The 26363-nt window shown below is 36.0% G+C and overlaps 1 protein-coding gene across 5 annotated transcripts in view; it reads right to left on the bottom strand.

The window, feature by feature from the left end:
- Window positions 1-300: 300 nt before the first annotated feature.
- TTC39B (tetratricopeptide repeat domain 39B) overlaps window positions 301-26363 on the bottom strand; it is a 74945-nt gene continuing 48882 nt past the window's right edge. For all 5 annotated transcript variants that reach the window (XM_065861562.2, XM_065861564.2, XM_071801966.1 and 2 more), the window contains 17 exons: window positions 25968-26072; window positions 23432-23563; window positions 21412-21488; window positions 20211-20278; window positions 18164-18228; window positions 17890-17995; window positions 16581-16646; window positions 14878-14986; window positions 13924-13991; window positions 13777-13836; window positions 13306-13467; window positions 12133-12224; window positions 11694-11814; window positions 9430-9541; window positions 6098-6215; window positions 4652-4768; window positions 301-3754 (listed from right to left, as the gene is read on the bottom strand). In XM_065861562.2, coding sequence (XP_065717634.1) covers window positions 3658-3754; window positions 4652-4768; window positions 6098-6215; window positions 9430-9541; window positions 11694-11814; window positions 12133-12224; window positions 13306-13467; window positions 13777-13836; window positions 13924-13991; window positions 14878-14986; window positions 16581-16646; window positions 17890-17995; window positions 18164-18228; window positions 20211-20278; window positions 21412-21488; window positions 23432-23563; window positions 25968-26072 — 1675 coding nt within the window. In that variant the 3' untranslated portion in view covers window positions 301-3657. The remainder of the gene's footprint in view (window positions 3755-4651; window positions 4769-6097; window positions 6216-9429; window positions 9542-11693; window positions 11815-12132; window positions 12225-13305; window positions 13468-13776; window positions 13837-13923; window positions 13992-14877; window positions 14987-16580; window positions 16647-17889; window positions 17996-18163; window positions 18229-20210; window positions 20279-21411; window positions 21489-23431; window positions 23564-25967; window positions 26073-26363) is intronic.

The raw sequence follows: 26363 nt of genomic DNA, 5'->3' as shown, positions 1-26363 counted from the left end.
GTGCAAATATAAACATTCTTTCTTGAACTATGCAATATAAGAATATACAGAAACAAAAGGACATTAAGATTAGTAATAAAATAATTGCAAAGTCTAAGTTTGATTTGTTACAAGAAATTACTACTTTTATACACTAGTTAGCAAGATGTTTTAGAAACATAATAGGATCTGATTATTGCACATTTTTCTGGCCATAAGGTGCTAAATACAGCTGCTACGCGTGTGTACTAGAACAGATATAAAACAGCCTTTAAGCAGCTTTCTTTTAACATGTCTTTTCTTTCCATTTTTGTTTTAAAAAAAATGGTGAGCTAGGACTTAAAAACCATAATACAATGATCTTTCACCAAAAGACTAAACATGTGAATGATATGCACAGATGAGAAGGTTTTTTGTAATGTTTTCTAAGTAGACAACTCTTAATCGAAGAGAAGCTTTGTCTTATAACCGGGCTACCTTATTATTCCTAACCTTAAAAAAAATGCATCTATTATCAAAAGTACCAGAATGACCTTCTGTCATAAAATAACTATGTAAGTTTTACCCTGCTTGCTTAAACTAAGCTTTTAGCTTTGCTCCTGTATATAATATCTACTATTATCAACGGAGGTTATAGCATCATAGATAAATGCTCAGGTTGGCTCAAAGTTTCAGCACATTATTCAAAATTCCCATGGGACACAAGCAAGTGAGGTGGAGATTATAAAGAGCAACAAGACTAAATTGAAGTTGTATTTAAGGCCCAGTACAGTATACAACAGGTAAAAATAAAAAGCCATAGACTTTTTGAACTCCTAGCCACAAATCACTTATCCTGACTTAGACATAATGTAGCAAATGATACTGTGCCAATGATGCACTATGTTGGGGAGACATGCACTTCCTCTACAGCATTTGGAAGACAAAGCATCTCTACAGTCTACTGAGACCTATCTCAACTGAAGGGCTACAAATCACTCTCACACGTATGTATTTCTGCTGTTAATAATAAGTTAGAAAAAAAAATCCGGAATAAAGCTAAGAATCGTGATCGATCAGGCCCTCTAAGATACAAGTTTGGAACAGCAGTATAAAAAATGAGACAAACTGTAAATAGTGCTTACACTGGGGACCTCAGGGCATCAAAATGCTACAGAGAGTATTGCCAATTTGTGTTGATATACCTGCTCTCCGCATGAGTGCAAAAAGGTTGATCCCAAAAGAGACAAAGTGAAACATACACAGGGCATTAATATTGATTTTGGAAGGCTGAACTGAAGAAAACAAAGTTCCCTTTCACTCTCTCTGCAGTCAACCTAATTTCTGTTGAAAAAGTACACTGCTACATTACACTTGGACAAAACTTTCAAACGATCAGCTTCTAGGGAAACTCACTGTTTACTTCTTGTTAATTCTGATTTCTATCCCAAGTCACCTATAAAATACTATTTATTAATGTAAGATGCTTCCCACAAAAACAAGAAATCAGAGGCTACTTCATGCTCCATCCTGGGAATCTCTAGTCTCATTTTTATTAATAAGTCTTCTGGAGAGTGGATTACTATTTGAAACATAAATTATAAAACTTTTATCTGCAATTGCTTTCACCACCTTTCATAAGAAAATGAGATGGTCCCATTTGATTGCTACAATCCAATGATCAGATTAAAACAAAACAATCCTAAACTGAATATGTAAATACCCAAAGGGGTATTAAAAGTATTGTCTGAAAATATAACATACAGAATTTTATCTTTGCTGCCTACAGCTTATAATCATGTATATACACAGGCATGTAATTAGAGAAGTCAGTAGCATATGCTAATCTCTGTAGACAAAAAGACAAGTGTCTTTGTACTTTAGCTACAGTCGATAGAATATATTTTAAAATAAGTACGCTGCAATTTATCAGTGATTCACTGTCTCAGGTATCTAAGCTTCAAAACTACATGTGTATGGTTTTACAAAATAATTTACTTATGCATTTGCAATAGGCACAAATCCAAAAAAGTGAAGACAACAGACTTTGGATTAGGCTTCCACTTTGAAAGACCCATTTTGTGTATTTAGCTAATATTTTTAAACATTTACTTCACCCTTAAGTATGCTACTCTACCACAGATGTATATGCAATTACACAACTCAATTATAAAATAAGTCATAGAAGAAAGCTGTACTCTCAGTCACCTCACAAAACTAACTATAGCATTTACATTATATTGACTGTTTAATTAGAAACTCTCAGTTACTCTTTTACTGAAAACACATTTTTCACCTATTTCTTTTGTTCTGTTTTTTCTTGGGTGGGAGTTAAGGGCATAGAATCACATACAGGAGCATAGTTACTATTCATTTACTGTGCAGAAGTAACTATACTGGCATTAATAAAATATGGAAATGGACAAGCTTTGCTATAATTACTGAAATAACAGTTATTTGGTCTATACTTTAATAAAAATCAAGTTTATTCTCATTTTTAAGAATACACAGCTAGCAGAATTTGCATATATAATGAATTGGGAAACTCAATTTGATATTGCTGTTAATCAAATTGATATTGCTGCTAATGTGAAAACTATATGCACTTCTAAATGTATCTCAATTTTACTACACATTTTTGGTAGAAAGTAGAAAGCATTTTCTTATCTCCAAGTTTGAAAGCAGATTCACTTTCTGATGCACAATCAGCTTGCATTGTTATGAGTTATTTCCGTTATTAGGAAAATAATGATCCTTTGTCCAGATCCATGACAGGGAAGAGGGGAAGCAATCAGTTTCACTTGTGCCAATAATTAATTGGGGTAGACATCAGGAAAAAATTCCCAGGCTTTTCCCACTGGGAAAGACATCTTGTGTAAGTTACAAAAATCTCCCTCAGTGCAAGTTTTTTTGTTGCTTTTGTGTTTTTTGGGGTTTTTTGTTTATATTTTTTAAACAGGCTAAACAAGTATCTGTCAGGAATGACATGAGACTGTTGATTCTGCATTAGAGCAAGAATACAGAACACAGGATCTTTTAATGTTCCTTGTAGCCCTGCTTCAGTATGACTGAAAAATATCCCCCGTAACCTCTTATTTTCAGTGAAAAATATGTACAAAGACATTATAGATGTAGCTCTGCTTAATTTTATCTGACGGTGTAAAAATATTGCACTTCAGACAGGTTCACTTTGTTCCCAAAATGAAATTAAGTCAAAGGTGATAATTTTTTTCCTCTGGAAAAGAGCTTTCTGAATATGATATGCCAAATGCAGATGAAAATTATCTGCAGACAATGCATTTTTGTTCCAGAAGCAGAAAGGTCTCAAGTATACTGCAGAAAATCAAACCTTCACAAAATGTTGAAATTATTATTAGTTCCACTGCATAACCAGCAACTGTTTTCATATAAAAAAATAAAGTGTTTGCATTAAACTTTATTGCACCATCAACTTTTTTTTAAAATATCCCCCATTCAAGTCAAATATTAAATTATTTTAATAAAACAAAATATAAGGTCTTCTTTAAAGTATCAAGTAGATATAGTATATGCGCTATACAGAAAAAAACAGTCTAAAGGAATGGCATACATAAAATCAGAGATGACAGAAAACAATAATATTTTTCTTCTCCATGATTAAAAAAAGATTGCAAAAAGATTGTGTTAGCTATTGTATGCATGAAAAGCATTCCTCCTCATTCAAGGTGTTGAAGCAGGCGACACCTTCAAGCTGTCAAGTGCTGCATGAATCCTGAAGTGCAACCTGGACTCCATAGAGTATTCTTTGTAGTTTTTTCTGCAAACAACAAGGTTATTTTAAGAAAAACATTCTTGGCCATGACTGTTTCTATTTCATACATGCACTGAAGTACCAAAGTTAACAGACTTCATTTCTTCAACAGGAAACAGATGAGTTATGAGACATTTTAAAGCTATATGCACAAACTGAGCAGATACTTATACCAGTACTAACTATTACATGTCCTGATAAACTGAACCCATGTCTGAGCATCTCTTTCACTTATTTTGATCCTTTTGAGAGCCTTCCCAATTATTTGCTGTGAAAAGACAAGCTAGAAGACTACAAAATAGAAAAAGAAAGGCTTTCAGCTGAAAGTCTACGTTTAGCTTCAAAACACAACTCGAGCATTATGTAGTCAAAAAAAAAAAAGGGGGTGAAATTGCATCTACAGATCAATCTACAGGTGCTGCTCTACAGTAAACCCAGCTCTCTAGAGCTCTTTTGTCAAAGGATGTGAAAGGAAAAAACGAATGTGGTTAGAAGTGTACCGGCTTTTAACCTACTCCCACTGACGCCTTTGCTGCAGCAGATATAAGCCCCCCGGCTGCTCTTTGGGACAGCGGTGCTATAGATCCCTTTCCTGGACTCTCCAGCTCCATCCCACACAAACAGTGGGACTGCAGCATCTCTGAAGTGTAAAAGAAATTGAGACATTTTCCCTTCATGCTCTGTCTTGTTTGATATTATCTACTCCACTGTGTCTGAAGAACAGTTTCCTGAAACTGTAAAATTCAACTATACTGGACAAATTTTTGAAGTCAAGACCACAGATTTATCATTACTTCTAATTTGCAAACAGGCAGCAAAAAACCCCACATGCCTTCATTGCTAAAGCTATTCATTTATACTTAATCTACAGGCTGATACAAATAAAGAAAAAAATCCACTCACTTTGCAATTTCTATATATCTTATTGCTTTTTCTCTCTCATCCTGTTGTTTGTACAGAAGACCCAACTCATAGAGGGTGAACGGCACCAAATAACTATCATATTTGATTTGCTTCTCACTAGAAAAACAGAAAATACAAAAGTGGTTAATTACAACCTTTCCTCAAGTGACCAGTTAACTTTCAAATGCAATCACTGCTTGTAAAAGCACATGGCCAGAGAAAACACTCTACAACCCTTTTTTACTGGTTAACTCTGTTCATATTAATTATACCTGTAAAGAGTGGAGATAAAATACTGCCAACATGACTTTCTTAAAGAAAAAATTGATTCTTTCATGCTTCCTAATTCTATCATGGTATGTCACCCAAGCTACCATGGACACAATTCCAAGATTGGGATCCTATTGCCTGACTTACAGTTCAAAAATACCCAACCATTCAAAAAGATGACTTGAGATAAAAACAACGTTCAGTAGGTTAGGCAGTGTAACACAAGCACTTCTTTCCCACACATAGAATTGAGATCCTCTTATCCTAGCTTGCCTGTACAAATCAGCAGAGAAGTAAGAAAACTCACATTTTCTTCAATACAAGAAATTCTCAGAATCATTGCAACTAGAAAACACCTCTGTAGATCAAAACAAGGTCAATAGTGGGAACCTGTCCAGGACTCTGTCCACCTATATTTCAAATATCTCCAAGGATGGAGATGCCACAGTTTCTCTGGGCAACCTGTCCCAGTGTTAGACCAACTTGACAATAAAAAATAATAATAAAAAAAAAATTTAAAATCTCACTCTTGTGTTTAAACAGTATTTTCTGTATTTCAGTTTGGGCACATTACATCTTGTTCTGGCACTGGGCATCATTGAAAGGAGGTTTTGAGGTTTTTTTTGCAAAAACACACTCCCTTCAGGTAACCCTTTCAGGTCCCCTCCAGGCTGAACACTTTGAGCTCTCTCAGCTGCTTCTTACGTGATCGATGCTTCAATCCTTTAACCATCTTCATGGCTCTTTGCTAGACTGATTCCAGTATGTTCATGTCTCACTTGTACCAGTGAGTCCAGGACGACACACGCTACTCCAGATGTGGCTTCAGCAGTGCTGAGAGGGCAGGAAGGATCACCACCCTTGACTTGCTGATGACACTCATTCTAATGCAACTCACGACACTGTTTGCCGCCTTTGTTGCAGAGGCACATTGCTAGCTCAGGATCTCCAGGGTATTTTCTGACAAGCTGCTCTCTAGCCAGCCAGCCCCTAGCAGCCTATGCTGGTGCCTGAGTTTATCGCTCCCCAGGGGTAGGGACTGACACCTCCCCTTGTTGAACTTCATGTGCTGCTGCCAGCCCATTTCTCCAGCTTGTCCAGGTCACTATGAATGGCAGAAATTTTACCTTTATATTTTGTAGCTTTGGGTGAAAAGTCTAGTTATGTTATTTTTACCTTTGAACTACTTTACTGAAACACAGTTCAGCTTGCAGGAGTCTTCCCAAGTGTTTCAGGCAGAGGCCCTTCAGTAACTGCAACATGCACACATCATCCATATAGTATTCATTGTGATCTAAAAGTGAGATATATCCAAAAATTTGAAGATAACATGAAAAGCAAAATTAGATCTTTGGTAGGGAATACATACTCAGACTCCAGACATTGCTTCTCAGATTTTATCTCTCAAAACATACATAGACTTCAGATACCATTTTAAATACTGCCTACTAAAGAAGATGCATGCATAACATCTATCTCTTTCTCTTTAAGGATACAGGCTAAGAAGAAATAAGAACAAAATGAAACATCCAGATATTCTGCAGTCCTCTGTGTCTGAAGTCAGTACAACAAAGGCATAAACTGGAACGAGCTAAAGATTTCTGTACTTGTAACATCTATAACAGAAAGCAACACCTCCAGTGAGGCTGAAACCTCCTTTGCACTGCACTAACTTACCAACTTCCCCTGTTCCACAGCACTGGCAGTAACATGAAAAGTAGCGCCCGTAATGTGAAAAGCACAAGAACACACTAGGACTCTGTCCTGCAGAACTTTTAGGCAGCATTATTTGGCAGTACACATTCAAGAAACCATGTTTATTAGTACTCCCATCATCTCTAACAATTAAGAATCTTCACTAGCAGTGTAGAATGTTTGGAAAATTCAAAGAAGTTTTATGTTCAACAGGACTAAAAATATCAGATTCAAGAGCTTTTCTGGAGTGATTCCGAAATAAAATCTTTGCGAGTGCAATCCTCTTTCACTGCCTTGGTTTACAGCATTTGTTGGGTGCAGAGAAGGAAAAGGAGGAAAGAAAACACATATGGATAGACAGATGGCAGCACATACATTAACAGTTCAGGAAGCAAAACACCGTCCCTTCAGATCATGTTGTTTACAACTAATTACCAGCTCTCTAAGGTCATGTTAATTTTTTCTTGATAGTCTGCCAAAAAAAATCCTATGTAAACAGTTCTGAAACACGCAAGACTAAAGTATTTTAGGACTCAGTGAAGTGCTTTGCCATTGCATCCAGGCTTTTTTCTGTCTGTTTTTAAACCCAGAAAGTCTTGATAGATAATAACTGACAGACTGTGCTTTTAGTGACAGGTAGAAGTGCAGTGGGTGAGTATTTTCCATTTCCTCTAGCCTGTTTAGCTAGGCTAAGGTACTGGATTGCTTTGACTGGGGGAAAACACTGATGTCAGTAAAAGCTTGCTACTCTTTAACAACTTCACCTAGTATGTCCCTGGCATTTCTAACAGGAAAGAAAGCTATTATGTCAAAACACTGACAGTAAATGACAGTAAATACATAGGCCAATTTAACACAGACAACCTTGCAATAAATGTGGAAGAACCACCCTCCTGCAGGCCTCTATACCAGAGGAAATATCATTATCAGGACTACAAAAAACACAACATAACCACAGAATTTAGTTTTTCTTGAAGTTACAAATTCCCTTTTTGTATCTTGGAGATGACCCAACTGTGGAAAAATAAGATTTCCAGAAATCCTGAGGAAAACAAAAATCATTTTAATGTCTTTCATCTGCTCCTTCTACCATCTCTATTTTCACCTCTATGCAATGTAAAACCACTTTTGGTCCCTGATGGATTTCTTACCGTACCTGCTCGCTTGAAGCAAATGGAATATAAGCAGTTCCCTCTACCTAGTCTCAATCCCTACATGACCTTTACGTATAACTAACACACTTTTTTACATCACCTTAGCAGCCCTTTAAAGCTATCTGGTACTGACAGCTGTCTCTTAATACTGTATCCTTGCCACACTCTGCTAATAGCCTTAATCACTTTCTTTGGGTCTCAATTCAGCTGCAGTTCTGGTAATCAGAGTCTTTATCTTGTGTAAGTCTGTGTCTTTAAAAGTAAATCAGGCTCACGGATGCAAAGTCCAGAACAAAACTACATTTGACTGCAGATATTACTAAAAAAAAGATAGAGAAAGCAAATATGCTTCTAAATTATGTGCTGTTTGTAAACTGCATATTCCCATGAGAAAAACATACTTAATTTATTTCTGTTCTTTTTATTTTGATACCTTGTGCATCTCTGCTTAGGAATCTGACAGGAAATTTACTTCACTGTTACAAGCGATTAGCACTTAGAGCACAAACCTCTGCATGATACAGAACTGCCCAGAACTCATGGCAACATTATTTGCAGATGTCTTGCATAGTGCTACATTTTGGTTTTAATATGACAACAAAAAACAGAAAAGCACTTGAGTGTTAAGAGGCACACTACTGATTCTGCAGAAATCTGAAGAATAGTATAAAAAAAATTAAGGTGGCCAATTCACTCTTTGCCTTGCAAGTTACTCTCGTTTAGTTCATTAAACCATCCAGATTTTAGTTGTATGTCATTGTATAACTTCTGACATCAGTTTATATGTAAATAATAACTAGAGGTACTTTTACATTTCATAATTAATGTTTAAATAAAACTACAAAACTAACTTTTGCTAAATTTTTTATAAACATCGTTAGAATCTGGGTTCAATACTAATTACTTTTAGTAAATTATCATTTAAAAAAGTTTAATGTGCTAAAATATGTATTCATTCTAGAAGAACTCAAAAGAGATGCCTACTGAGAAGTTCTGTGACAGATGACAGCAGTCACCAGATAAAACCCGATAAAGCCACGTACTTCTGTAGTAAACCTCTTATAATAATGGAACTTACATTCCTTTGGGAATAAGTTACGGACTGATTCTCTAAACATTACCCTGAGCATCTATGTTTCCAAGACATCAAGAACTAAATTAATAATCAAAGTTTATTTGTTAAAAATATGGGTTTTGTTTATTTTTTTTTTTACAACAAGCAAACCTGTTTTATTTTGACAGAAAGTAGATGAAAAAACTCATGCATAGCACTTCATTAATTCCTTTATATTCTGCTCAATATGTGTCCTCTGTAGTAAAGATGAAGTGTGGCGTAAATTGGTTTAGAAAAAGTATTTTTCAGACATTTAAGAAATTAGCAGATTATGCTCCAGGAACACTCTGGACTGGAATGTCTTAGTAAGATTCAGTTAAATTCTGTACCTAATAATCTCACATCCTTGAATTTTCTGTATTCTTGTGCAGCACCAATCAAGCTGGACCAAGGACATATTGAAGAATCACTACTAACTTCCAGGCGGCTCCAGAATTTCCATACTCAGGTTTAACAGCGTATTGCCAGAGTCAAACTTATCTCACAGAACATTAGTAGATGGAGACAAACATCAACTTTTCTTACCAACCTAACTGATCACTTACCAGTTTCATTTTGAAGAGCAGTTTCTTCTTTTTCAATTGTTATCAGTAAGTTTTCAGTGAGGTCTGCTCTTTTGCCCACAATTGCAAAGCCATTCCAAACATACATCATTTCCTGACAAAAAAAAAAATAAACAAGACAAACTCATGGAATCGCATCTTTAACTAAAGTGTATCCCTTGGAAGGCTGTTGCCCAACATTTTGAGTACATAAAAATACTGCCCACAAAAACTTGTAAACAATACGAAAGGTTTCAAAGCCAAACATTCACTGTTGAGAAGCCCATGAGCAGAAGTATCTACACAACTTCAACAAACCACCCACAATAAGCATCAGACACCAGTCAGTTACATGCAAGTTTACGAGAACAGTCATGTCCACCTTAACAATCATTTAAAGTTGCATAAGAGTATCATTATATTATAATATCAGTATCAGAGTATGCACAGGGGAGGCAAAATTACATTGAATGTGTGCGGACAAAACTGTGTTCCTAATTTTTGAATGTTCAGACACCTTTTTAATGGATCTTACCATGTATTTTTATAGATCTTTAAATATGAAATTAAATAGATATTTATCACATGATAGTTTACCATCACCCACGTAATACATCAGCAAAATTGGGTATTTTATGTTCAACTTGCGGCCTCTGCATATGAACTAAGGAAGCAACTAAAAGTAGTTACTGTTTACAGGCTTACAGATAAGTTTCTGTGTGTATTTGTGGGTGTTGCATGTATATACAGTATACATAATATGTGCACCCAAACACACATTTGTACATCTGTTTATATATAGATGCTACAAGCTATAGGTTGTCACCTTCCCTATGGAGCAACAGTGGAAGCAGATAAAACATTCTGGATAAACATGTGGTTCCAGTACACACATCCAACACACACTTCCAATACAATTCCTAAAAAATCTTATTTAAAAAAAAAATCAAGGGAAATCCTGGTACAAAGTTTCCCATATGCTTCAGTATAACAGTAAGCAATACGCTTGTTTCAATGCATTAAAGGTTACCACATTGTAATACATAAAGAGAAAGAGAAAATACAGAGTTAATGCTAACCAACACCAAACTTTGCTGAGGTCTTCACTCAGTCATCACAAACACAAGAGTATCATTTGCTCTACTGTATCCAAACTGTAATTACACCTCTGAGATATTAAGCCTGATGTCATTCTGAAGTTGACACAATACATTGTTGAAACATTCCTGCTTATATTTGTACTGTAACTATGTGAGTTTCCTTGGTGGGGAAATAATGGTTTTATCAAAGTCTGAAGTAGTGTTACTGACACTATCGACTACATTATGCTAGATTCGTTTCAATTCTGTAGTCCTGTCTAAGTTATATTCACTGCAGTAACACCATACGCTATGTTCATTTTTGCTTAATCCATGATGGAAAAACTCTTAAATTAATATATACTGGATTTGACAGAAAGACCAAAGCTATATTCGCATGATTGAATAGCACTGTGCTGTACAAGCCCAGGACAACTTTAGTACTTACGTCTTTATACGTAATTGAGTAGACAATTAATTTTAAAACTAAAAGATTAATTTTCATTGGACTCCTCTTTTTAGATATCAATGAGCTTTAACGCAAGAATTTTCTTCTCAAATTACATTTTTCATCTTCAGTTGTTGCTAAATTGTGCATGTACAAAAATTTTAGCATACATACATGCCAAGTATCATTGCTGTGAACAGACACAAGCAGACGGTGCACTACTAATGCCTTTAGAAGTTAAAAGCATGTAAAATTAGAATAGCATTAGTGAAGTATCATTAACTTCTGCACATTTTAGTCAGACTCAATGTATGGAAATAAAACCCACCACTCTTCATTTTCACCAGAAGAACATGAAGTGCTGTAGTACTCCTTAACTTCTTAATGAGTGTGAAGGACAAGGACTGAAACACTGCCAAACTAAAGAACATGAACTAGAAACCTATGTAGGTTTTCTAGCTGAAAGGTGAATTGAGCCTCATGTGGCAACAGCAATCAGTATCTCTATTTGAACTTCCATGCAAAAAATCTGGCTCTGGTTCTGGTCTGCTAACAGTTGGTAGCATGATCCACCTCTAGTACATTTCACAAAAATCCTACTGCATGAACGCAATAATTCTTTAAAAAAAAAAAAAAAAAGCAAACACATACCACCTGATAATATTCTATCCCTGGATAATGTATTATACTTATCTCTTTTGTATTTGAAAAGAAAAAAAAAAGAAAACAAGCATCAATACCAAGGCAGGTAATATCAGCTTCACTGGTGGAGAACTTCCATAGCGTCGAGCTTTCCTTACTGCAAACTTCTCAGTCGGGATAGATTTTCCTGCAATTCTCTGTTTTAGACCATCCACTTGTCTAGAAGGAGGGAAAATGGAAAACAGAAGTTGCTTTATGTAACTGCTAATTCCTCCTAATTCATTTAATAAGATTCACTGTTCTCTTCTGACGTATAACATCTTAAATAATTTCACACCACTCAGACTGCAGCTGCAGGACACGTGTTTGCTGACAAAAGCAGTGTTTTAAATATTATGATGCTAAAAGCAAAGAGGAAAATTGAACAGTTGATGCTTCTATGTAGGAAGTAAGTCACACAAAAAAAAGACACCCAAGTAAAAAACTTTTATAGGGTGGAAAAAGGACTGCACATCTATTTGCTTTATAAATGTTTACCTGAATAAAGATACAATGTCCTCATCAGTTCTTTTCAAATCATCCTCTGAAAGCATACATAGAATTGCTGCCTTCTGGAATACATATATTGCCTGTTTCAAACAGAAACAGCAACATATTACCACATATAATTTGCTGGATTCAGTCAATACACTAAAGACTCAAATCTCTCACCCCACTTGCTGCAGAGAAATGTTTCTAGTAATTCTCAGGCAGGTGGAACTATAGAAGTTTAGCATTTCCTTTGTCACATAATTTATGCTATTTTATTTATTTATTTTAATAATGTTATTACTCATTTTCTAAATAAGTTATTCAGAATGCTAAAAGTGTCTCCTGCAAAGAACAGTACCATTTATCATGCAAACCACTGATAAAGAGAAGTTAAATGACAAAGCTATTTTAAAGTCCATTAATGTTATTATATGATCTGCTATGAGAAGAGACACACCTGAAAAAAACAGAATATCCAAGTACTGATTCAACGGAAGTTCAATAACTGCACTTTGCAAAGAAAAAAAAATAAAAGTCCATAACTCTATTCAAGACATTTGCACTTCATGTTGAATATACTATTCTTGTCCTTTTTTGTCAAGAATTGGATGTATCCCTTTTTCCACTAAGCATAATAAAAGAGTAACTAAAAAGAAACCTCCAAAAACTATGTATCAAAAATTATTTGCACATTGTGCTTATTTCATACTTTGAGAAACATTTCTACAAGGAAAAGGTAGATACCCCAACTTTTCTCATGAGACCCTGTCGCCAGCAGCTTTCTCATTTCGTGTCATAAACCATCTGCTGACTAGGTGTGCTCTCATCTGTTTATAATCAACTGACAAACACAGTTTCTTCAGCCAGGTTTTATTAGCAAGTGTTAGAACATGACTTGAGATACAGGTCAATAGTTGTCCTCTTCTTTCACATAGCTCTGGAAAGTACCTCTGATTTTAGAGAGGCTGAAGCACTGGTACATATTGCTCTGGTGCTTCAGAATGTGAAGTAAAAATTCCTTCCTATTCAAGCAGTTACACTACCATTTTGGTGGCATTGTGCCTTTTCTTATGAGTTTCAGAAGAAAGCAAAAATTGCACTTATTATGCAAACTGAAATGCAAATTTAACTGCAGAAAGGCTACTGATATATCATAAGAATGTCCACCTGCCCATTTACCTTAGACCACCTGCTCTCTTTGCTGAGCAGGTCTGCATACCGATATGCTTGAAGCCAGTTCTGCTGGAAAGTGTAGCACCACATCAGCTCCCAGTAACAGAGATGATGAATCTGTTTCCACTCTTGCTGGGCTGCTATGCATTCTTGGAACTTCAACTGGGCCTACAACATATTTAAGTAAGAATGATGAAAATAGGCTCAAATCCAGCTCCATGTTAGAGCCATGTGTGATTACAGAACAAATTCTTCCCTAGCACCTAAGTGGAGAACATCTGACTATTAAAATGAGACAAACTTCCCCTTCAGCCTCATAGAAAGAGAGATGAAATCAACATTGACACTGAACTTTAACAGGGACAAGAGCTTAATTGTTGGTTCAGCTACAGTGAGTTACTTAGATGAATTAGCTATTTCTTCCCAAAGTGTAACTCTGAACAAATAAAAATCTTGGAAAGAAAAAAACTGATTTACCTTTTCAAAATTTCCTTTCAGTATATCTATTCTGGCAGCATAAAACAGAATAATTGAACCCTTGAAAGGAGATGAGAAAAACAACCAGTTACTATTTCAAGCTTGAGGAAGCACACTGCTGTTATAAAATTTCTTGAGAATACATACATTTGGAAATTTCTGGAGGTAGGGTTCAAGGAGACTGTCTGCTTCCTGAAGGTTTGTTTCCCCCGTACCTAGCAAATGTAACAAACCAACCTCAATGTACCTTAAAAACTGAGCTTCATAGATTAGGATTTTGGCTTTAAGAGATTAACAGATGACTGCTTTTATGCAAAAGCAGAATTATTTCATCATACTGTGTTTCTATAAAAATAAATTCTCGTCCTGAAGGTACTAAGTGCTTTTAAGACAGTAAATGTCTGTAAGTAGAAACGGAATAGAATATATGAATATTTTTTAAACTGTTCCATTATACATCCTGTATATTCTTAAATCCCTTTAATTATATTTTTATAATCCCTTTAATTGCTGTAACAAGTTAGGAAAACAATAGTCAGCTGCCTCCTTTCATAATTTTTAGCTCAATAATGAAGTACAGGTGATACTGAAAGAAATGAAGTTCTCCTTAATTTCCTGATGAGCCTGAGGGACAAGGACTGAAATACTTCCAAACTAAAGAACATGAGAACATATCACAGGTGCATACAGAATTAGTGGTGACTTTCAGTCCCATGTGGCAAAAGCAATTAATTCTTTACATCTTTGAACTTCCAAGTCAATTGTTTGAGAGTACGGACTCCTTTCTAGAGATAGTTTTCACAATATCTGATGTTAATTTACGGATACTGACTCGTTTGACCTTAAAAGTGTTTTGCGATATTTTGCTGTTGCATGTTAAGACAGCCCTGCAAATGGAACAAGCTGTTGGTATAATGGTATCTACCCTCACAGTTTCTGCAGACATAGGTTTGTCAGAGATATTAGTTTCAGATCAAATTAAGTGTACAGCAATCTCCTGCTACAAAGATAATTTGCCAGAGTTTGAAAATTCAGTTCAAAAAAATAACAATATCTATCATAATGTGTAGCATGACTGAACAGCTACACAGTGGGTCTCACCAAGGATTAAGGAGACGTAAGTATGATAAACCAACAGGGTGAAAGTACACAGAATGGCCCTCAAACTGCTGCCAGATGCGCCTTCCTGTAGTTGACAGAGGCCCAACTCCTAAGAAACATCACAAACACATGCAGAATTAACTATCAGTATACAGAGTTACTATTAAATAGTTTTTGGCTCCCCCAAATCCAGGTTTTCATTCAGATATAAACACTTCATAATTCAGCACTTTGTTATCTCCAATCCAACACAACCTTCTATCAAAACAGTTCTGCCACAGCTGATAGCACTCAGCAAGAAGTTTACACTAAATCCGAATAAAATCATCCATGCATTTTAGCGCTCTGGTGAAATGGGAACACCACACAGATCATGCAGACACGCAGGTCTACATCCCTTCCCCACTATCTTCTGGCTATGAGCCTTTCAGGATATTGTGATTAAATCTATGTTCAGTGAGAACCTCTCCGAACTGTTCCAGTGCTACCTGTCAGAAACATTTCCAGTTCCAGTGCTACCTTCACAGAAACACCTGGTTATCCTCAATTCTCCTCATTTAAGTCAGCCATGTGTTTTGAGGTTCTGTTCAAAATACTAGCTCTGCTGACAAACGAACTTCTAGACACCATTTCCAGAAGCCACAATAGAATTTGTGTGTATGGAAAAAAGCAATCCAGATTCACCGAAGCTTATTCAGCTTGTTAACACATGAAATGAGCTCAGAAATTCCCTGTGCAAGAGCAGTGGTTCTTCAGGAACATAATGCATTTTAACAGTTTTGCCTCAAAACAAGTAACAGGAGTTTTATTGCATAGTAACTTGCTGAGTTATAGGAGAATTGAAGCACCATAGAAAAAATCTGGTGACACTCCAAAATTGTTTGCTCTTTTACTTTCAGCTTTCATGGCTTTTTCAGTCAGGGTAAAAACATGTATCACAGAAGAGCTTCAGCATGTACCAGGTCTTTCACAGAAAGCAACAGAATAAACAGGTGTCTACTGAAGTCTAATTTTACATAAGTAGAACCATATTTGTGGACAAACTAACAGTAATAAGACCATATGGTGATTCTTTGTCTTATTAATAACTTGAGGTTTAGTTATGTATAATTCTGTGGGTTGCTTTGGTTCGTTTTGTTGTTTAGTTTTTGATTTTTTTCTTTTATGACTGCCAAAAAGAGTTTTAAAGGGCTGTAAAATACTTACAAAACAAGCAGAGGTTTACGAAAACAAGGCTATGGTTACAAATAACTTTCCTTATCCACGAGAAAAGAGGCACTGAGATTCCACAGTGACACATGATATTCAGAAATTCCTTTTCCCAAAGAAATGGACTGGGATTGTTGGTGATGAAACAAAGAACTGTGACTCTACCTTCAGTTACTGGTATGAGGAACACTAATTTCTGACTACATAGGCTAGAAAAGTAAGCTGATATCCTCTCCTTAAGCATCAGCAAAAGGAAAGAAAAACCTTCTCTCAAGGAGACTGGTCATTTCCCGTGGTTGTTCAAGATCAGGATATCACCATATGCCCTTTCACACCTGCATCATCTAGTCCACTCTTCTTCTTCTTAACAACACTAAAATACTTATAAGCAATATAGATCATTATACTTTTACTGTGAAATATATTATTTTAAATCCATCCAGTCTTTATGTCAAAAAAGACTAATTTGATAAAACAAATATGAGATCCAATACCCTATTGCCAGAAAATCCAATAAATTCTAAAAGTCGGATGATCCTTCCTGGTAAAAGTGACAGCATCTGAAACACATTTCAAACAAAAATAAGATAATGAAAAATTTATACACATTAAAAAAAAGTAACACCACTATAAACTTGATCCAAAAATGTCAGCTTCTATGTCAAACGCCATTACACATTAGTGAAAAACTAAAACACAAAAGAACTTGAAAACAGACATGCATAATCAACAATATATAATCAGTCTGCAGCTTCAGGAAAACTCAGACTTTGATGATCATCCAGCACGGAAACATCAAGATAGAGTCCAGCTGTGTTGCTTCAGATAATCACAGATTTTTCTGTCTTCAGCTGATCAGAATTGTTTAGAAATTGTGGGTCATCTGGAATGAAAGTATTATCTATTTTGGTAGTACTTAAAATGTAAAATTGTCATCTTCCTTTACTGCCAATCAAATGACACAATGGTATCACAAAACTTCTACTTGTTCCTACTGTGGGAGCAGTGAATTAGCAGAGCAGCAAGCGTACTTGCTTTATAAATACTAGATATTATTATTATCCTTTAGTCCTCTACTATATGCACTTTTTGTTCTCCTTCAACAGAAAACTCATCAAGATCACAACCACCTTTTCAACAAGCATTAAAAGAAGGTCTGTTTGAAGGTCAGTTCACCCCAACACATTCTGTCCAGCAGGGACTTTTCCTGTCAAGCTTCCCACTCAGAACTGGTCAGCTCCAGTCTGGAATTATACAGAAATTAACATAGCAGCAGAAATCAACTCTTGTTATTGCCATGGCAGATGTGAAAGGGCAACTGTAGTAAATTGCCAAGAAAACCACTAGTGGATGTACACAGTTTTCTTTTGCACAAACTAGTAAACTACTGCTCATTCTTCTGAATTTGTAATTATCTATGCCAATCTACAGTATGGCACTGAAGCAAAAGAATGGTATACATTGGGGTGTTAGAATAAAAGTGGTTACTCCAGGTATCCTGTAACCAACAGCATCTTTAAAATTGCTGCTACATGCAGGTAGATGTAGTTGCTTTTCCTCTTACAGAATACCGACATAAATTAGCCCAGGAGAATTAAACACAACTCAGAGTAAATTAACAGAAAGATCCCACAAAGCATGCATGCAAAAAGCAACTGTTCTTTTTATATTTCATAGAAACTTCAAAGCCTGTATCTTAATTTTATAAGTAATTTTAAAAACAGGATTACAGTACTATATCTGCAAAGAACGAATCCTACAGAATTACGCCAATGGCCTTTCTGTAGTCTGGAAAAGTCATACCAAGTTGAATGCTCCGATTCCAAGTTTTACTCCCCCTTCAAACTGGTAATAAGTTTCAATTTTGCTTTTGTTCCCCTGAGTCATCTGTAGCACCTGATGACATTCTCTTTTGATGCAGAAAAAAAATAGGAGGGAAGGGGAAACATGAGTTAGAAATTATATGAAGTATAACCATTATAATTGCTATAAATGTATTTATTTTTATTTTGGAGGCATTAATGCAACTGTTTCTTCTTATACAAACATCAAATTTAAGTGTTTTCTAATGGCTTACTTGTATATTTGGTAACTTGTTCTAATTTTGAGGCCACCTTTGATAAAGTTGATCATATTTTCATCCTGGAAGAAAAAGAATTAATTGTACAAAAATGTGTGTTCACCTATCACATGTAACATACATAAAAATATTGCTGCATTTATTTTTTTCATAACTTAGTGGTCATCGGAAATATTAAAAATGTTTTCCAGTAATTAGACTCATCTGTAAGACTGAAGTTAACACTTGCTTCAACTTGTCAGGGAAACTTTCATCTGGTTCATGTTACAAATTTTGAAACTTAAGAGGGGAGTGAAAAAAGGTCAGAGTTACTTTTAACAGAATTTCCAATGCATATACATGAAACAAGAAAGCTCGCCACCAGATGGTGCTGTAGGAACTTTCTAGAAAGTTTTGAAATATCAATTCTGACACACACAAGCAAGCTCAGGACCTGGCAGAAAGTAAACCAAAGAATTCCCTTAACGGACGAATTACAATTGCTGATCAACGGTAACCATATGTACTACCCAACACATGTTCTTTTTAACCTCTAGAAAAATTGAAGGAAAGCCACAATGTACTAGCCATCAAAAATAAATTCCTGAAAAGCAAGATGGTTAACAGTCCAACAGGACAGAATTTTTTGTTTTAGAATTCACATAGAAGGGGAACATGTGCAGGCATTTCAGAAATGCACATTTGAATACCTGAGGACAGCATAAATTACGTGGAAAATGAAAAAGCATCAACAAAAAGCCTCATAATCATGAACCAAAGGAAATTCTGGTTTCCATGAAAGGCTCATCATTTCAAAAGACCTCAATTTTTTGTCTGCAAGACTGAACACCCAAATGAAAGTGGTTTAGTATAACCATTCTTGCAACCTCTTTTTAAATGGCTACATTTTCATTATCATCATCCTCAGATGAATCAAGGTCAGTCAAGGGTGAAAAATATGGGGCTTGACAGCAGCGAGCAGAGCAGGGTGTTATAGTCAACAGCAATGGATCTCTGATATGACGGAGAGTGAGGTGCTACTTTAGAAGCACACCCCTAAGGTTTTTTTCCATTTTATACAGTTTAAACTCACCTCCTTCAACAACTGTTTAAACATTCTCTTCATGCTTAAAACCCACCCACAAAACAAAAAAGACAGTTGCTTCCATTTGGCTATTAAAGAAGAAAGTCAGTTACAGGAAAGACTGGCATTCCATTAACAATATTTCCTGACACTTCTGGCCAAAGTACTGTATGATGTAGTTTATAAAGCTTTGCCAAATTAACCTTTTAGGTCGATTTGGTCTTAGTGTCTTTGTGCCTTGCTTCTTTCCTCATATCTGAAGGGATTATCTAAAATACATTCATTAAACATTTGTAAAACATTCACATACGTAGAAAAGTATGACTAGCAGCTCCTGCTTTCATGAAGCAAATTTCAAATTGAATTTGAAAATACTGGAGCATGAAGTCCTTGAACCACAAGTTAAACCAGAAGCATCTGACATTACTGAACAGTGGATCTTTCTGTGAACCAAATGAATACCTCAGCAACGCTAAGGCATGCTCATTTTATAATCATTCATTACTATATTGTTCCTGACATCATGTCAAAAGCTCATGGAGAATCATACTGGAGACAAGTGAACATCAGCTTAAGTTTTGTTCGTTGGGAAATATTCTATATTTTTCATGCGAAAAAGACTTGCACTTTCAAACAACACAGTTCCTCATACTTGAACACCATTTTAAACAAATGCTAGACACTGTCATGTGGTGCAACTCATTTAAAAGACACCCTCTGTATAAGACTTCAATATATTTTACGTTTTGGTTCCTGGGTATCAATAACATCTCTGGTTATTCATATAAACAAAGAGGGGATTTTGCTGCATAGCACAGCATTTATCATACCTTCAATCACTGCCATGAAATAACATTCAGTCACTAGGAAGATGTTTGGTTTTTAAATATCATATCTATTTTGGGAAATGATGTTTTACAAGTGCTAACATCCTTTTATTAAACTGCTACAAAGAGATACAAAATAAACAATTTATTTTACCTGTACAAAGGTGAGAGCTGCTTTCTGCAGTAAGCATTCAGCGTAACAGATTTCGGCATGCATTTCCTCTATATAAGAAAGAAAAGTTATTTACTGTCAGCAAAGTTATTGTCAATATTCTCTTCTTGGGGTCAATGGAACAAATGTAATGCTGCCAAGAAAAGAAAAAAAAAGAAACAAGATTCTGCTGTTGCTGTTTTAATGACTGCTGAATAATACCTGTGACACACAAATCCCAATGGAAGTCTTCTATTTCACTTCTCCTCAGATAAAAACTTTGATCTTGCCAGAGCTGACTTCAGCCTCCGGCAAAAGCTACTTATCATGCCAGTGGACAATCTCCTGTACTTCCTATTGATCCTAAGTTTAAACACCAGCCTACAGCAACTACGTCTTACAACCCTCCTTCCATGTCTTAGAAATATCTTTTACAGATGAATGGCAACACTCACTGTGGCTCAGGCTCTTCCCAAGCACAGTAAGACATCATGAACAGGTTTTCACCAAGTCATGCTCAACAGACCGAAAGCCCTGGGCAGACTTGCTGTCCTCATGCAGCACTACAGTACACGTAACACACACACGACACGAGTTACTCTGCACCCATGCTGCAAGACCAGCCACATGCACAAGGCTGCTGCATGTACAGTGCACACGTGGTGGGTTTGATGCGTCCAGTATTACAGAGGATTTTTTTGTGCCAGGTTAGAAAAAACTGCATACTTGGTTCTGCCCAAATCAGAAATAGGAGATCAGCATTTTCAGAGCCATGAACAATGTACTGAAACCATTTCCCAAAACACCTTAAGGCAAAACAGACAAGCACAAAACTTGTTAATATATTCAGATTCCAATGCAACTAATGATAAGGATGTATTCCACAGCATCAACAATTCTTAAACCTCTGGGAGCTGTCTTAAGGAAAAAAAAAAAAAAAAAATCTCTCTTTAGTTCTATAATGCATTGTGAAAGGTGTTCCGTTCTTAATTCATGCTTGCTCAGAGTCTAAAAAAATAGGCTCAATCCCCCAGTTTGAGAAACTTTGCATTCAAATTTTAAAAACCCCACCATACAGGCAGTTTGTTTGCTTGTTTCTTATTGCACAACACTAATCAATTTACAGAGCTAAGCATATTCATACACATTGACAAGGTGTTTCTGAGCTTTTTTCACTTTTTTAATTGTTTTATGAAGCACTTACCTTCACTCAACTGATCCACTGACTGTTTAGAAACCAGATTAGACAAGGATTCCACCACTGTGCTTCTTTTCCTGAATCTAAATCAGTTGTATGTGGAAAGAAAGAAACCCACACAACATGAGCAACAATCCAACACAAACTTGAACTTAACTATTTATAATTGTTAACCATTTCCAACCACAATTTGTAGATATTCTTAGTAACATGGTGATTCACCAACATTTGCAATTTGTTGAGTAGTCTAATCATGGCCACTGGTATGTATCGAGGCTCAGAAATCTATCCAACCTTGACTGATGTTCCAAGCATGCATTTAACCTACTTTAAGTGTGCAACGGCTTCTACCCCACTCCCACCCACCAGCTGCAGAGGTCTTCCTGGCACTGGGCAAGCCACTTGAACTGGATTTCAAAGTTTTATGAATCACTTTTTTCCATTTCTTAAACTTGCACTAGAATGAAAAATCAAAAGGAGCTCTGTTTTCAACATAAACAAAAACATACATACTTCAGTATTTTATCGTGGTTTATGCCAAATATGATGCCAAAACAGTTGTATTTTACGTTCAACAGATCTCAACTGTCATGTTATAAATTGCTAGGTTACTTTAGTATGGGATTCCAAAAATGAATTTGTTACTATTTAAAAACAACTCAGCTTTACGAAGAATCTAAAGAAACAATTTCACACCTAGAAAAGGAATGCACTTGGTAAAATAGGAAGTCATTAATTATAAATACCGTGCATTAGTTTAACATTTGTTTACACTATTCTGCACATTGAAAAGTGCGAGACTCTGATATTATTACACCACACGCTAACACAATGCATACCAAAAAAATGGTCATTTAAGGCACATGTAGTTGTGGTAATTCTTCACCTTCGAGTGTTTGCTTGCCTTTATCTTGCATTTTTATGAGTATTGTGACAGACTGGACCAGAGTGGTTAAGCACAGAAGTCTGTATCATGCAGAGATGAAAGCCCTTATTGAAAGTACCTTATTGAAACTACCAGTACAAAGAGGCACCTTATTTTCAGACACACTAAACTACATAGTTCAGATTAAACTCTGAATCAATAGCACACCTGGAAAAAAAGAGGCAGAAACTGCTGACCCCTTATTTTATTCAGGTAGTATCTGATAATTTTCTCCCATTTCCTTTTCTTTTATTTGTCATTGTGATGTTACATGTATAAACTAACAACATCTGGAGGTAATTTCTTTGGAGCCCACACATGATAAATTATGGCTTAACCAATATGATTAAGAATCAGCGTAGCAGAATAAAACACTAATTTCTGTTGTTTGGGGTTTTTTGTTTTGTTTTGTTTTTTCCTTCAGAGGCCTGTTAAGCACTTTAGCTTCGACAATCCACTTTTCAGGATTTTTAATTCAAAAAAATAAAGGTCACTAATAACTTCTGTTTTCTATTCTATTTCATTGTTCCAAGCAAGACCAGGCCAAAAGGTTCAGATCATTCATGATGGGAATAACAGCCCTTTAATTTTAAGGCAAGCTAAACACATTTGTAACAATAATTTTAAAAATGCTTTGGTTTTAGAGGAAACCTCAGTACAATCTTAATCCTATTAGACTATTTGGTCTACCTTTGAAAACAACTTCTCAAAAAATAATATTTTCATGATGAAAAGGAAAATTCAAAATATGGACCTTTTAATTTGTTGATCCTCATGGAAAAGAAAGTCATAGGCTGAAATAGCTCAGGCAGTTCGATCATGTAGCATCAGTTCACGTGTAGGTCTACATAGCCAACCAGCCATTTAACTAACTTCAGAGGCCATAAATGCCCAGAGCCAAGAAGTCTGTTGTTTCTGCAATACTAGGAAACATATCCTTACCAATAATAATTGGATAGTGAGATTTACTCCACCTTTGCAAATTTCGATCACTATCATACTGACAACAGCTTCATTTTAAAGCATAGAGATAGCTCGGATATCTTACAAAGAACACTTAGTGAATCAAGTACCTCATAAATGTTCACTGCTTGGGCTTACCTCTGGCAGGTTTGCAAAGCTTCTTTCATTGTAGAAATTCCCATTTGTATATCCTGCTGTTCAAATGTCATAGCTGCTTGCATAACTAAAATAGTGCTGTACCCAAGGGCATGGTACATACTATCTTTAGACCTAGGGCAAACATATAAATCTTGTGTATTTAAGCAAAACTTGAAATTACAATAAAAAATTAAATGCTGAGACACTTGCATTAATTTGTGAAAAGACGGAAGAATAAAGCAGGAAAGTAATGGACACAAGAACAAAACCTAGCAAGTATCATCTACTACTGGGTGCTAGATGTTTGCCTCTGCAGCATACTGTTGCAGCAAGTTCCAGAAAATACCCAAACTGGGTTACACAAACATTTGTGCTTAATTATATCCCATTTATAGTCTGCTGGTACATCTATTTAATGTGGCTAATTAAGCCTTGACATAAAAACTCATTCATCTGCTTTCACTTAACACAAGGAGGACATCCCTTTAACATTACTGTTTGATCCAAAGACACAAAAATCTGCATTTGTATCATAGAAAAGAAAGTATAGTCATGCTCAGACCTTCATAAAGGCTACATTAAACCAGCCTGTCTTTCAAAACATAATTACAGAATTTATTTTTTTTTTTAAAAAAAAAGGTTACATGAAAGTGACCACAGGAGGTCATATACTCAAACCTATCAGTTGCAGCAGCACTATTGTCAATGTTATGTCAGGCGAACTCAGGCTTTGTGTAACCAAGTGTCAAGAGTTTCAAGAAAATGAAGACTGCACACCTCTCTGGCACTGTACTATTAATTTCTCCTAATGTCCAATTTGAACCTCCTGAGCCTCAGCTTGCAGTGACTGCCTCTAGTCTTATCATCTGCCACTATGAGAAGGATGCCTCTGTCTTTGCAACTTCCCCTCAATATCTCCACACCACTATTAATTAATGCCCAAGACTCCTTATTGCTAAACTAAACCAAACCCAGCTCTCACAGTCTTACTGAGTCACATGTTCTAGTCTTCTAGCCATGCTGTTAGCCCTCTGTTGGATCCTCTCCAGTTTCCTCAACTTCTTTTCTTCCCCCTAAATCTAGGCGTCATCTGCCAAATGTAGTTTTGAAGACAGGAAACTTCAGCAGAGTCAAGGAAGACAGACCCTCAAAGTAAGTGTTTATTTCTTAAATATATCAACACTTTCCCTAAAATTTGTACATTATTTAAGGAGTTAATTTTAACTTCCAGTAAAAGGCTACTATTCAGTAAAAGGTTTTTCCTTTTTGCTTTTTCTAAAGGTGGCTTTTTGTTTCCTTGTTAGGCTAGGTCCTCCTTTGTATATTAGCTGAATATGCTGTATAATAAGCTCAGAGTCCATTAGATGTCAGAGGCTCAAAGCATCAAAACCACAGAGTTTAGAATATATTCTGTCTTCTTAGCAAACATCAGCTAAAATACTTCATATACACAATGCACAATTATTGCATGTAGACTGACCTTAGTATTTTGCAATAGTATTCAAAAATAGTTTTAGCATACACAAATGCAGGTGGACCTTCTCTATCTATTACAGATAACACTGCACAATGCTCAGTGCTCAGAGAAGAGAGCATGGGTGTAAGTACAGCTGATTTGAAAAGGTGGTGTTCCGGCCTACCTCCTCTATGCTTGAGCTCTCCATACCACTAAAAACAAACACCCAATAGCTGGGTCATCCTCCCGAGGTTTCATTTAACAGTGTACTTCCACCTCTCCATGCTACTGGGCCTAACAACACCAACTCCTAATTCTTAATCCAGTCTTACTATCACCAAACTGCAGAGAGAGAACTTTGCCTCACTGCACTAACACAAGCTACGGATCCCTCTCACTGACACATCCCTTGACTTCATACGCATCTTTGAGAGACAGGCAGGATAACAGTGAATGGGATTCAGATCCCAATCCTAAAGCAGGGCCACCCTGATTGCCTCCCCACCCAACCACAGGAAAGCTAAGTTTATCCTAGGAATCTTTAGGAATTATTACCTTCCCTAGATTTGCACTGTCATGCTTTTCTTCTCAGTGGAGCAAAGGCAACAGGGGAATAGGCAGAATTAGAAGATCAAAAGGTGGGCTTTAAGAGTAAACACTACTGTGATTCAAATGCAAAGTATTAATAAAAAGCAACAAAAAAAGAGTATTCTGGATTTTTGCTCCAGCTTCATTGTCTTGTCAAAAGCTGTCCCATTGTACAAATTCTCTGATCAAAGATACATTGGACAAGGTCTCTTGCTCCCTTGCTCTTGCCCTCTGCACAAGGTAAGACATTTTGAATGATAAACTCAAACAGCACAATTCAGTGCTTCATTAGCAGGTTTTGTGATGACCTTAAGGAGAAACAAGTGCACTGCTAAAACTCCGATTTTAAAAAAGATACCGAGAAATGCTGTTGGGCAAAAGCAAATAAATGTAACCTACTGTCTTCAGAGGCCTTAAATTAATCTTCAGATATCAGATAGCCTATTTTACACTATCTGTTTACAGTAACTTCAGCAGATAGCAGGGCCTTACCATGGACGAAGTAGTTCCAGCGCTTCAGAGAATTTATTGTTCAGAAATAAGTTCAGTGCCATTGAACATTCTTCCAGAGCACACTTGAGATCCATTTTGGATGCCCTAAAAAAAAAGAGTTTAAATTTAGTCAAACTGTAAATACAAACACAAAATTTAAAGGAATTCTAAAATCCAGCTTTACAAAAAGAAGTCAGATGCTTAACACTTTATCTGTGCTACATGGGTGTGCCCTCTTCTCTTATTTAAGTGATGTTTATGGCTTTGTCCTCCTTTTTTAACCAGTCAATAAGCAATAGGGTTACTTTTACTGCTACTTATATTATTATAATACAAATACTGAAAACTTATCACTGTATCCAAGGTCTCAATTCTACCTGTCAGTACAAACACAGT

This window comes from Patagioenas fasciata, chromosome Z (assembly GCF_037038585.1).
Source record: "Patagioenas fasciata isolate bPatFas1 chromosome Z, bPatFas1.hap1, whole genome shotgun sequence".
In the NCBI taxonomy this organism is placed as follows: domain Eukaryota; kingdom Metazoa; phylum Chordata; class Aves; order Columbiformes; family Columbidae; genus Patagioenas; species Patagioenas fasciata.
This window is presented reverse-complemented; position numbering and strand designations above follow the sequence as displayed.